The sequence below is a fragment of the Pongo abelii genome, chromosome 11, assembly GCF_028885655.2.
Source record: "Pongo abelii isolate AG06213 chromosome 11, NHGRI_mPonAbe1-v2.0_pri, whole genome shotgun sequence".
Classification (NCBI taxonomy): Eukaryota; Metazoa; Chordata; class Mammalia; order Primates; family Hominidae; genus Pongo; species Pongo abelii.
Window position 1 is genome coordinate 28,170,711 of NC_071996.2, and position 13,452 is coordinate 28,184,162.

Genomic DNA, 13,452 nt, shown 5'->3' on the forward strand with positions numbered 1-13,452 from the left:
TCACAGTGATTGATTTACATATGTTAAACCAATTTTGCATCCCAGGGATAAATCCCACTTGGTCATGGTATATAATCTTTTTGATGTGTTTTGAAATTCAGTTTGCTAGTATTTTATTAAATAATTTTCCATCTGTTCATCAGATATATTAACCTGTGGTTTTATTATCATGTCTTTGTCTGAATTTGGTATCTTGGTGATGCTGGCCTCATAAAATGAGTTTGGAGGTATCCTCTCTACTTCTATTTTTTAAAAGAGTATAAGAAGTGTTGGTATTAATTCCTCTTTGAATGTTTGGTAGAATTCAGCCATGAAACCATCTGGTTCTGGGCTTTTTTTGTTAGCAATTGCTACTTCAATTTCCTTATTTGTTAGAGTTCTGTTCAGGCTTTCTATATCTTCTAGATTAAGTCCTGGTAGGTAGTATGTTTCTGGGACTTTATCTATGTCTTCTAGGTTATCCAGTTTGATGGCATATAATTAATTGTTCATAATAGTTTATGATCCTTTTTGTTTCTGAGGAATCCATTGCATATCTTCTATTTATTTATTTGAGACAAGCTCTTGCTCTGTTGCCCAGGCTGGAGTGTAGTAGTACTGTCATAGGTCACTGCAGCCTCAACCTCCTGGGCTTGAGTGATCCTCTCACTTCAGCCTCCCAAGTAGCTGGGACTATAGGCACACGCCACCACACCTGGCTAATTAAAAGAAATTTTTTTCTTTTTTTTTTTTTTTTTTTTTTGTAGAGACTGGGTTTCCCTGTATTACCCTGGCTTGTCTCCAACACCTGACCACAAGTGATTCTCCCAACTTGGGCTCCCGAAGTGCTGGGATTACAGGCATGGGCCACTGCATCTGGCTGATATAGATTTCCCTAGAACTTTAAATATGGCATCTCACTGCCTCATGGCTTCTGTTGTTTCCAGTAGAAATCTGTTGCTAATCTTATTAAAGATTCCTTCTACCTGATGAGTCTCTTCTCTTTCTGCTTTCAAAATTCTTTGTCTTTGGGTTTTGATAATTTAACGTATCGGTGTGTTGAAGAGAGCTTATCCTGCTTTGTGTTGAGTTTTCTGGTTTTTGTTTTATTTTTGAGACAGGGTTCCACTCTGTTGCCCAAGCTAGTGCAGTGGTGCCATCAAAAAGCTAAGATGTTCTGAGACCAGCTTGGGAAACAAAGCAAGATCCTGCTCTACAAATAAATAAATAAATTAGCCAGGTGCAATGGCATGGCTGCTCTGGAGCTTGCGGGGCTCATATGGGAAGATTGCTTGAAACCGAGTTCAAGGCTGCAATGAGCTGTTGTTACCCCACTGCACTCCAGTCTGGGTGACAGAGACACCGTGTCTAAAAAAAAAAAAAAAAAAGAAAAAAGAAAAAAAAAGAAAATGTACAAAAGGATACTAACTATATCAATTTTAACTGCAAAAAAATTTAAAACTGTCTGCATATTTTTCAACAGAGAAATTGCTACATACATTGTAGAAGACCACATATCTGATGGGATCAGAACTAGTACTTGATTAAATTAAAAACCATTTAAAGGAGGAAAAAAACTACATGCATTTGGTTTTAGCTTAAAAAACACAAATGTATATTCGTGATTCTTTTCATGTACAGCCAAGGCTTTTATCAATAGGTTTAAGCCTCCTTGTAATCCCTTAGTCTTTCTTGCAAGCAAAACAAAAACAAAAACAAAAACAACCTTAAGTGTGTCACCTATATTTTTGTTAGTCTCTCATAGTTGTCTTGGTCATATCTGTTTTCAATAAATTAAAAACATTGATCCTTAGGCTGGGTGTGGTGGTTCACACCTGTAATTCCAGCACTTTGGGAAGCCAAGGTGGCTGGGTAGGTGGGTGGGTCACTTGAGCCCAGGAGTTCAAGACCAGCCTGGGCAACATGGTGAAATCCTGTCTCTAAAACAAACAAACAAACAAACAAAATTAGCTGGGTGTGGTGGCACACACCTGTGGTCCCAGCTACTAGGGAGCCTGAGGTGTGAGGATCACTTGAGCCTGGGGTACAGACATTGCAGTGAGCTGAGATCACATCACTGCATTCCAGCCTGGGTAATAGAGCAAGACCTTATCTCAAAAAAAATTTAATAATAATAATAGTAATAAATAAAGAAAAATAAAAAAATAAAAATCCTTAAAATTTTAATCACTCACTTTTAAACGCTTTCACAAAAGCCCAACCTTCTTTTCACACTCTCATTTCATTGGCTTATGTAATATAGAATTAAATGACATAATAAAGATAAATTTGTATGCATATGAAAGCACATAAGCACAACTGATTTTAGCAAGCTTACAGCTTAACTGGTGGAACTGGAAGAGCTCTAGCATAATTGAGAGCAGTCAACAAGGCCACGGAGATCAAAAGTAGAAAGCAGAGTATCAGTCTTCTGAGTTGGTTATTTGGATGGTGGTTAAGAAAGCTTCAGTCACAAATGGAATGTGACTAGGAACTAGAGTAAAGCCTTTGCAGGTATACACCAAAGTCATCAAGATTGGTATGTTTGTTTATACAAGCATTAAAAATGTCCTCATATCCCTCCCATCAGCCCCCAAAACAAAGTCAAAGCACAGTGGGTTTTTGCAACATATATGACTGACAAATGACTAGTTTCCTTAATTTCCAGCATCTTACATGATTAAAATGTCAAACAACCAAAATAAAAATGAGGAAAGGCAATCAATATGGAATGTAGTGTAAAAAATAGAAGGGATCAATAAAGCTACTCAACCTTACAGAAGAAATGAATGTCAAAATATTTCTTCTCTGAGATAAGCAGGTAAATTAAGTTTCATGAAATTCTAATAAAAATGTGGAGAAACAGACATTCTCATATGCTTTGGTAGAAGAGTATAAACTGGTATAACTGTGTCTGAGAACAATTAGACAATATTAGTACCTAAAAATGCAGGTGCCCTATGACCTAGCAACCCTACTGCTAAAAATTTACCCTATGCATACAGTTGCAACAATTAACAAAAATGTTTGTATGATTTTCATTGCAGCTTTGTTTGCACAGCAGAAACGGAAACCATCTAAGTGTCCATTAAGAAATTAGAGTATAACCATATGATAGAGTTCTAGGCAGTGGTGAAAAAGAATAAGATAGATCTGAATATGCTGATATATGTATCCCAACATCTGTATATATCCCAAGACGAAAAAGCAAGCTGCAGAAGAACTTACTGTACAACCTTGTTGGCTTTAACAAAATGTGTATGTACACGTACACACAAATGTAAGTACACATTTTTACCCCAGAAGAAAATACCAGAAATTGAATAGAGGTTGCCGTTGGTTTGAGGGGGCTTTTCTTAGGGGGGATATGAGGAAGAGGATGTCAAAACTCATTTTGATCTTCATTATAGTGTTTGAATTTTTATCATGTACATAAGAACAAAGGCATGGCATAATAAAAAATCACCTTTCTGCTTTATTACCTGTTCTCTAGGTACTTCTTTTCTTTCAGAGGAAAAACAGCATATCTAACTGCACTTAGGCAAACTGACTTCAGGGATAGAAGGAAAGGTCCTTTATTTTGCTTGACAAGGTCTTACCTTAGGATTACCAGAATAGAGGGTTGGTACTGGGAGAGGACAGGAGTCAAGCAATGGCCACAATTAAAGAGAAGCTTCTCTTCGGACAGTTTTTTTTTTTTGAGATGGAGTCTCGCTTTGTCGCCAGGCTGGGGTGCAGTGGCGCAATCAATCTTGGCTCACTGCAACCTCCACCTCCCAGGTTCAAGTGATTCTCCCGCCTCAGCCTCCTAAGTAGCTGGGACTACAGGCGTGCGCCCCCACCCCCAGCTAATTTTTGTGTTTTTAGTAGAGATGGGGTTTCTCCATGTTGGCCAGGATGATCTCGATCTCCTCATGATCTGCCCGCCTTGGCCTCCCAAAATGCTGGGATTACAGGCGTGAGCCACTGCGCCTGGCCTCTTCAGACACTGTTTAATCTTCTTAATCCCTTTTAGTTCCTCATCTACTCCCTTTCCTCAAATACAGCCACTATGTGAGTCAATAACTCCAGAAATAAATTTTACGCTTGTCATTCTCTCCATTCCTGATAACCAATTACTAAATATAACCACTGTTAGAAAAGCCCATGAAAAACTCCCATAAAATAATCTTCAAAACTTCTATACTTTAGATTACTAAAGCACATCTTTATTTTGCAATTGAACATTAAGAGTCATAGCTAGAGTTGTTTTTCATGTTTGTACCTGAACAACTGTTTCTCAAAATGAAATATGGCCAACAAAATATGTGTAACAGCATTTCACATGATATAAATTGCTCTTAAGACTAAAACAGTATTAATGCAAACCAGCATTTTTATCTTGTTTGCTGTAGTTATAATTTTTTGTACATGAATGGCAGAAATTCTAATTTTTTCACTAAAATTAAGACAAACACACAAGGCCTTTCAAGTATACAGTAAGCTGCAGTGACAAATGCAGAGTGATTTCAAATTATGCAGTGTTGACCAAATTCAAGCTTATACAAATTTTAAATAAACCCTTAGCTTCTTTGCCTCAATTATGAGAGCATATGGAAAGAGATATTTTTATGATACAGGGGGAAACGTAATCTAAAAAACTAAGGGACCAATTCTGTTTTGCCACTAGTTTAATAGAATCAAACATGAAATGTATAATTGTATTTTAATTATGACATAAGCTAGACTTTTAACTAAGTGACTTTTCCCCTTCATATTTACAAATAGCACCTGTTACAAGAAAAAAAATCCCAAATTAAAACACCCTCCACATAGAAATAATTATTTTTAAAACTACTACTTAAAAATATCAATAATGCAGATAGTAAATTATCGGTTCTAAAGTTAAGCCTACACTGTAGAGAATAAGGAGTAGCTTTTCTTATTTGAAAAGATTACAACATAGATTACAACTGTAATGTCCTGATGCTGGAGAACACGGGGTTGAACAATTTTTATTTTTTTAAGCAGATAGAGTCTACTGGCAGAAAATAAAAACAGTTTAATGTAAACTGTTTCAGTCTCTTAAATCGTGCCCCTCAACATGTACATAAAGTGTCAGGACTTTTATTCCCTTAAACTTACTTGTGCAGCATCTACTTCTCCCTAGGTACTACACTGAAAACAAATGGATTTCCAAGTATTCATGTGATGCACAAAAAAATCCAAAGCAGAAATGATAATAAACCAAGCTTAGATGAAACTAGCTGTGAGAACTCAAGAGTCCAGTAACAGTCAACTGGGTATCCTTTATTGTGCTACATAAATTAAAGAAAACCCACAAAGCTAAGATCACACAAGTTGCCTCTTAAACATCAAATAAGCTATGAAGAGATCATTATATTTAAACTTGGGTCCAATCTAATGACCTCCAACACTAATTCAAATTTTCCCATATTTACAAAACTTCTAGGATAATTTTATTTTAAAATGTATAAATTAAATTGGTGGTCAGCATGAAATAAAGTGCTACTATTTAAAATTGAAATCAAATTTAGCATTGAAATTTGACCTACTCTAATCTTGCCAACTCATTGAAAGATTGGAAAAGACAGGTGCCAGAGAATCCCAGACTTGGGTTAAAATTTTCTTACCCAGGAAGGCAAATAACTTGAACACTACAATTCAGGAGTAGAAACTAAAAAGCTTCTTTGAATATATGTTAAAATGAGCTCAACCGTGACGATAGTGGGGAAGTACCCAACTGCCGATTTGTGGAGAAAGCATGAACCAGCACCTATTTGGGTCTAAGGGTGTGAGCAGGGCTATCTCCTCCTTGATGGATTCCTGGTAATAACTGTACTTAGCAATGTGGCATTTAAGCTTATCACAAGTAATATTTGCTAAATTCTGGAAACTCCCAGGGTTGAGAGAGTCTGACACCAATCCTTTCAACAGCTGTAGCAAAGTTCATGAAAGAGATCACTTTGTACTTGAGTACTTAACAAAGAGTTAAGTTAGTGATTTTTAAAAAGTTGGAGAGGTGGAAAGAGAAATAAAAATAATGAAGTCCTCACTGAGTCAAGTTTAATGAGTGATAAATAATAAATACTACCTTTTAAAGAAGCTGTTGCACGTATTAATCATACCTACAAAGGTGGTTTGAAATGTAGTTTTTGTTCAGCTGAATTAATATAAACTCTAAAGCATATAAGATACCACTGCTACAATTCAGAGTTGGGCCAAGTTGTCTCAACTGTCCAAGACATTGGGAATAAAAAGGCAAAAAGCATTTATTGGGTCAGGGGCCTCTGCACATACTCACTGTAATGAATCTTAGGCACAGTTTCCTGGCTTCACAAAAGTCACACCCTCACAACAATGTCCTCATTTGACAAAGCCTGGAAACGTTCTCCATGGTAAACACATGCAGCAACACATTTATTACCTTCACACACAAACACCCTTCCACACTCCAGAAGTCTAGAATTCAATTATTTTACACTTACAAACAGTATGTGCAAATTTTCTGAAGTTTCTATTCTAGAGGCAAAGCAAAATGAAAAAGAATGTATATTATATCTGAAATATGCTTCAATAATGATTGCTCTTGTTTATAATGAAAATTAGTTTTTCTTCTAAAATTACATTTTGTACAATGAAGTGTAATACTCTTCCTTTTCTTTTCAATCCCGTGTAGACTTTAAAACAAATAGAGTATCCTTAGAATCAAGCCATAATTCTAATGACATTTGAAAGATACATTCATTTTCTTTACAGCATGAAAGACATACAAATATCATTTTATCTCCTTTAAACAATGAAATTAAAGAAGTTAACAGTTTCAACCTTCTGTCCATAGAAAAATATTTTCTATATCCTTTACACAACAAAGGTAGGAAACTCTACAGTGTTTAACTGAAACTTTTATGAGCTTAACAAGGCTTTCAAACATTTTCATTCTTGCACTGAAAAGTTTAAAAGGTTTCAGGAAGTTAAACCTTTGAACTTTCCCCTAATATGGTAGTCTTTAACAAGCAATATTGCTACTACCTTTTGCTTAGTAAAATTTTTTTAAACTGGTTTACTTATGTATGCACTGAACCAATGCTGATGGATTGCACCCTAGCAGGTATTACTTCTGGTTGCCCATTTAGCTTGGATTACTAAAAATTATAACTTCAGAAATCAATAGCATACTACAGTAGAAAAACATACAAATAAATAGCAGCAAATTTATATGCAAACAGAAATAACTATGTGGTGTCTACTCACAACAAATTCATCAGGACTGTAAAAAAATGTCTAACTTCTGGCAGAAACAGAGATTGCTGTTTGTTTTTTATAACATTGTAAGACACACTGTAGTAATTGCTGAGAATCAATGAAGTCTATATAATGGTTGCAGACATGGTAAGTTGAACAAAAAGCATACAAATTAGGGATTAATTTACTGGGTTCTTAATAAAATTGCTGAAATTATCTATTATCAATTAGCCCTCAAAAATGTTTTAGGATTATGTAATTTCCATTTTATCTACATAATTCTCTAAGAGTTTTATAAAATGGTTGCTACAACTTGTATTGTGATCACACTGAGACACCAATAAATCTCTGCCAACAGATCAGTAAGTCTGATATTTGATAAAATTAATCCAGTAGGTTTTAATAACATAGTTATTTCACTTGGAGGAAGCACCACAAAAAGAATGATTCCAGCAATTGTAATCAGATAGGTGAAGCAAATGGGGGAAGTAAGCAATGTTAATACAAAGTATTAACTGTGGCAGCTTACATAATGCACCAGCTTTCATCAAAGCAGGCTGTTGCATAATTTATCTATGTCCTATTACATTATTGAGATTTTTATTCCAACAAATATTTACTATACTGTATTTACTATAAGTGACTGAAATGCAAATTCATCTGAACTATAAAGTAACTACCACAAAATAAAAGAGCCTGTAAACATATCCCACATTACTGTGGTATAAACAATTTTTATGAATTCAAAATTACTTTGGCAACCTTACCATCAGAGTATTTTAAATGTTCAAAATACAGATATTAAATAGCAGTTATAAACTAATGTTTCCTTCTCTCTTACTGATATTATAAAACAAGTAATGCTTTATTTACTTATCTTACATGTTCACATTATGAACATAAATTATTTCATTATAAATGGACATATATTCTAAATCTTAGTTCTATGTTTTGAGTGCTTTTAAAAAATTAGTCTTCTAACTGCAGTCTATAATGTTTTCATACTGCATGTGTATCAGTCTAAATACTTTACAAAAGCTTATGTTCTGTCAGGCAGGCATGACTAGCAAACTGAGTGGGGGTCCTAATTAGAATCACTTCTTAAGCCTGCTTATTTTCTAACTTAAGTGACATCTTTTAAGGTTGTCATAGTTATTAAGTGAAAACACTGGCTGAGTATGCTTCTCTACTGGAAACAGACAAAAATTCACAAGAATTTATGATATTCACATAGGTTATAATTTATTGAAGTTCCAGTATAATATAGGAATACTAGATAGATAATTAGAAAAATGATCATATAAGACCAGACTGCTAAATCAATAACCATTGCTGGAGCCTGTTTCCTAATGCTGATAAAAATGGGCTAAGTGAAGACTGGATAACATTTTTCAAGTTCCTTTCAGCTCTCAAGCTGCAGTACTTCTAGTGGAGATAGAAGACAGGAGACTTTTCCTTAAATACTCTAGACCTGATCAGACCCTGCCAGCAGATGATAACCCAGAAGTTAAAATAATCATTTTCCTCTGTGGGCATTAGCCTTTGTGAAATATACATATAAATAAACACACAAAAGTATCTCTATGTGTGTGTACACATATTTGAAACCTTCCAGCAATTGTCTTAATGTCTTAACATACCTTTGCACAACTGAAGTCAGATTCCACATAATGTTCCCTTTACTCTTGATTAAAATCATCAACCATTCCCCTATCACCTCTTTCTCCTAGCAGACTGTAGAAAGGAAATCATTTCTTAGGCTGTTTACTCTGCCTCTATTTTGAATGGATGCACTGGTGTAACAAATACTATCAATTTTCTGGTGAATGTAAAGTCTATTCCAAATACCCCTCATCGTATTTACATGGTGCTGACACAAATCAGATGCTCAATAAAACACCTGAAATGAACATGAAAAAACAATCCTAACTCAGAAAGGGAAGGTTTTCACAAACACTTCTTAGCATTTACAAAATCCACTTGATTAACCACTACTGATTTCCACTTGTCAGAATAAAAGTCAGCATTGCTTTCTTAAGGGTGTCAAGGTGGGAGGTAGGGGTGGCTGGAAGAGTGGGAGGGTAGCTTAGATACAAGACACTTGGCATTTTATCACACAATGTTACACTGATATGGACGGAGGCTACAACTACATGGTGTATGAAAGCTAGGATTATTTCTAGAAACCTATTTAGATTGATATACAGGTTAAAAAGTTCTTAGATGTAATGGATAAAGTCTTATCTATTAGCATATTCATTTTAAGAAGTTGTAAAGGATAATTTAAATTTAAATAAGATCCCAATAAATATGGTTTTCAAAAAGGATCTTTTCTGCACATAAAAATAATGACAGTGGGTAGTTCCCAGATGAAAAATTCATATATGAGAAATTTAAATGTAATTCTAAACTTCTAATGATTGGCATTTAAAGACAGGCATTGATGATTTAAAAAGGCAGCAGTACTCATTGCCAAGAAATTATTAAACTCACAAGTATAAACAAGGCCCTAAATTAAAGAACATGCCAACCATGACTTTTGTCTCTTTACATCTATACAATGGTATCTTTTGGTCTACGGTTGTCATATTCTGTCCATACAGATAGAACAGACAAATTTTATTTTTAAATTCAGGTGAAAAACTGCCAAAACACTTATTTAATGTGTAGACCCCGACATAATTTTACTTTCTCAGTTTTTAATTTATCATGTTATATAGCAGCCTACATTATATTTGTCTGTTTATAGAACAGAATGATCAAATAAGATTATAAGTTACTTTTACTATCTTATACTGTTTTGACTGTGAAGTCAGGAAACAGATTAAGAGAATTTCTCTTTGACATAAGTTTATGTTTACTTCTCTCTTTAAATAAACTTAAATATTTTAATATGATAACTTATTTGGTATCTTGGCTATTAATGTTTAGGAGCTTAATTTCCTGAAATTTATTATTATGAGTTTTGAATGTCTGAAATGACATCGTTTAGATTATACCAAAGATTTAAAATGTGTACTTTTCCCCTCATACTAAATGGCTTTCCAAAATATCTGCCATTTGACTCTAAACTTTATCAAGATCTTACAGAAATATTCAGAAACTGCTAGGAAATGAATCTTTTAAAACCGCAATCCACATAAAATAATTGTGTAAAATAACATTTGTATAGGTGAGCAAATTTTCACTTTTATCAAACTGGGCAATGTTAAAGTTCTATCTCTCTGTAGACTTAAAAACAAAAAAACCTGAAGAGGAAAATATGGGAATTCCCACATCCTTAATGGGAATCAGATCCTCCATTAGGCTGGACAGTCAAAAGTCTCCCTATTAACATGCTTATAACTTAATAAGTATATATAAAATGGAATAATTTAATTGTACACAAAAAAAACAAGAAAATTCTCAATTTAGTTACTGAGTTATTACACTTAGAAATAAGTCAATTATGTTTCATTCTTCGTTTGAAGAATCCTGATCAATATATCAATGTGAACAAAGTTTGATATTAACTGAAATGAGTGCTAAAGAATAATATTTTAGTTATGGATATGAATAAATCACAATTATTTGCTCTAACTTTAGCTTAGAATATCAATATGTTTAACATTAATTTGCATGTTAGATGTCTTCCTAAAGTTAGGCATGAAATAAATATGAAATTTGAAGCATAAAGCATCTTTTAAAGTTGAGCTGCTAAACTGTAACCCCTCAGTCCCTCAAGTAAAGGAATGTGCAGATTTTGAACAATTCCATAGCAGCAGTGTGCACTCAGTAGAACACAAATTATCTTTGCTTCTTATAGCAAATCACAAGTACTGAGTAAGAAACGATTTCCTTACCCTTCTTTGACTGTATAACACTCAATACAGCTGTTTTTTAAAATGTGAACTTATTCAAAATGCATAAAAATATACGAATGTACAATATACATATATACCTCCTAGTGGGGTCAAATGAGTGCCTTTTCGTTAGACATACAAGGACGTCTCAAGGCACTTAAGGGGTTAAGACACAATGCATGCATTCCTTTACATCAAGTATGTGAAATCACATGATTTGGAATAAGCCAACCTTATGATAAATATAAGTTACATTATTAAATCCAAGAGAATTTGTAGATTCATATTTATATTTTCTATAAGATGCTGGTAAATGGACAATGTGCAGCATTTCCTGGGAACAGCAAATTCCATCTTTCTTCTTCTGAGCAGCAGGCAGGTCTCTACAGGGGGTGTGCAGGGAAAAATGTGCTGCATCCATAGGCAGTGTATTGGCTAATATTAAGAATGATATTGCTAAAATTTTAAAAATAAAATCTGGTAATCAGTATAGTAAGTACGCAAACCACTGCAAAAGACCAGAGCTGACTCCTGATGTTTACTTCTTTTTGCTTTCATGATACAGGTTATAACAGAGATGATGAGAATTTTGAGCCTTGTTTGTGGCAATTCTACCAAAAGGGGATTGCATGGCACCACCACAAAATTTCATAAATTACCCTGAACATACTCAGTTATTTACTATTTGTTCGGAGCAAAGCATGAAACAGTCTTCAAATACATGAGTTATAGATTTTGAAAGAGTGACATTTTTTAAAACATAAAGTGCAACAGTGCTGAAGTTTTCAAAGTTTTTTTGAGTTCTTCATTTTTTTTTTGTAAAATGCCATTTCCTGCGAGCAGCATTATGGCACAGTGAACATAAGGGAAAGCAGTTTTCCAACACATATCCCAGATCTTTTTGCTTTCTTATTTATTTGATGATGTTGTTAAGGGTTTAACAAAACCTTCTTCATAAACTTTCAAAATAGCTTCACATACAAATCTGTATTGACTCTGAAAAATACAATATAAAAAACAGAACTGATCAGAAAAGTCAGAAAACCGTCCCCTCTCCCCCCAAAAAAGACAAACATCTCACTTGGCTTGCTTACTTAAAAAATGCAAAACAAAACTGCATAAAGATACCATTTTTCACTAACAGTCTAGACTGGTTAAAAAATACAGTTTGGCAATATATTTTGTTGGCAAAGCTCACTTATATGTTGCTGGTAGGGATGTTAAAATACTGCAGTCTCTATAAAGGGGAATTTGGCAGCATATAACAAAATTAACCTAATTTACCTCTTCACCCAGCAATCCCACTTCTAAGAATCTATCCAAAAAATAAACCAGAAAAAGAAACTGAAAACACATATTCACAAACGAGGCTATTCATTGCCTAATTATTTGTAACAGAAAAGGTGGAAATAATTTAATTGCCATTAATAGGGACCAGGTGACTACTGTACATTCTCAAAATGGAATACTAGCTAGTCGGGAAGAAAAGGGATAAACGTCTACAAACTACTAGAGAATGATTCCAGTTTATTTTATTAAGTAAAAAAAGCAAGGTAGGTAAAGTACATATAATATATTATATTACCTTTATAAAAGAAAGGAAAATACAAATATCTATCTCCGTGTATGTTAAGAAAAAAAAGCAATGGAAGAATAAATTATTTTAAAAATAGTTTCTTGGCCGGGCGCGGTGGCTCACGCCTGTAATCCCAGCACTTTGGGAGGCCAAGGCGGGTGGATCACGAGGTCAGGAGATCAAGAACATCCTGGCTAAAACGGTGAAACCCCGTCTCTACTAAAAATACAAAAAAAACTAGCTGGGCGTGGTAGTGGGTGCCTGTAGTCCCAGCTACTCAGGAGGCTGAGGCAGGAGAATGGCGTGAACCTGGGAGGCGGAGCTTGCAGTGAGCCGAGATAGCGCCACTGCACTCCAGCCTGGGCAACAGAGAGAGACTCCGTCTCAAAAAATAAATAAATAAATAAAAATAAAATAAAATGAATAAAAACAGTTTCTTATAAAGGGATGGAGGGAAAAGGGAGCAGGAGAGGGACACAGACTAGACTTCCTTAAATATACCTTCCTTTTTAGATTTATACTTTGGAATAACGTAAATATAGCATATAATTACAAAAATCTTAAAATCCCTAAGAATTGACAATATCATGAAACTAATCAATGTGTGTATCTAGTTGATGACAACCATATAGAGGAGAGCTATTTGAAGGGACATTTTTTTTGAGACGGAGTCTCACTCTGTCACTGAGGCTAGAGTTCAATGGCGCAATCTTGACTTATTGGAACCTCCGCCTCCCGGGTTCAAGAGATTCTCCTGCCTCAGCCTCCAGAGTTGCTGGGATTACAGGCACCTGCCATCATGCCCGGCTA

General features: G+C 34.6%; 1 protein-coding gene across 10 annotated transcripts in view; it reads right to left on the minus strand.

The window, feature by feature from the left end:
• Positions 1-8,440: 8,440 nt before the first annotated feature.
• Positions 8,441-13,452, minus strand: part of PTPN4 (protein tyrosine phosphatase non-receptor type 4) — a 221,246-nt gene continuing 216,234 nt past the window's right edge. For all 10 annotated transcript variants that reach the window (XM_063712731.1, XM_002812411.6, XM_024243618.3 and 7 more), the window contains one exon: positions 8,441-12,062. In XM_063712731.1, coding sequence (XP_063568801.1) covers positions 11,976-12,062 — 87 coding nt within the window. In that variant the 3' untranslated portion in view covers positions 8,441-11,975. The remainder of the gene's footprint in view (positions 12,063-13,452) is intronic.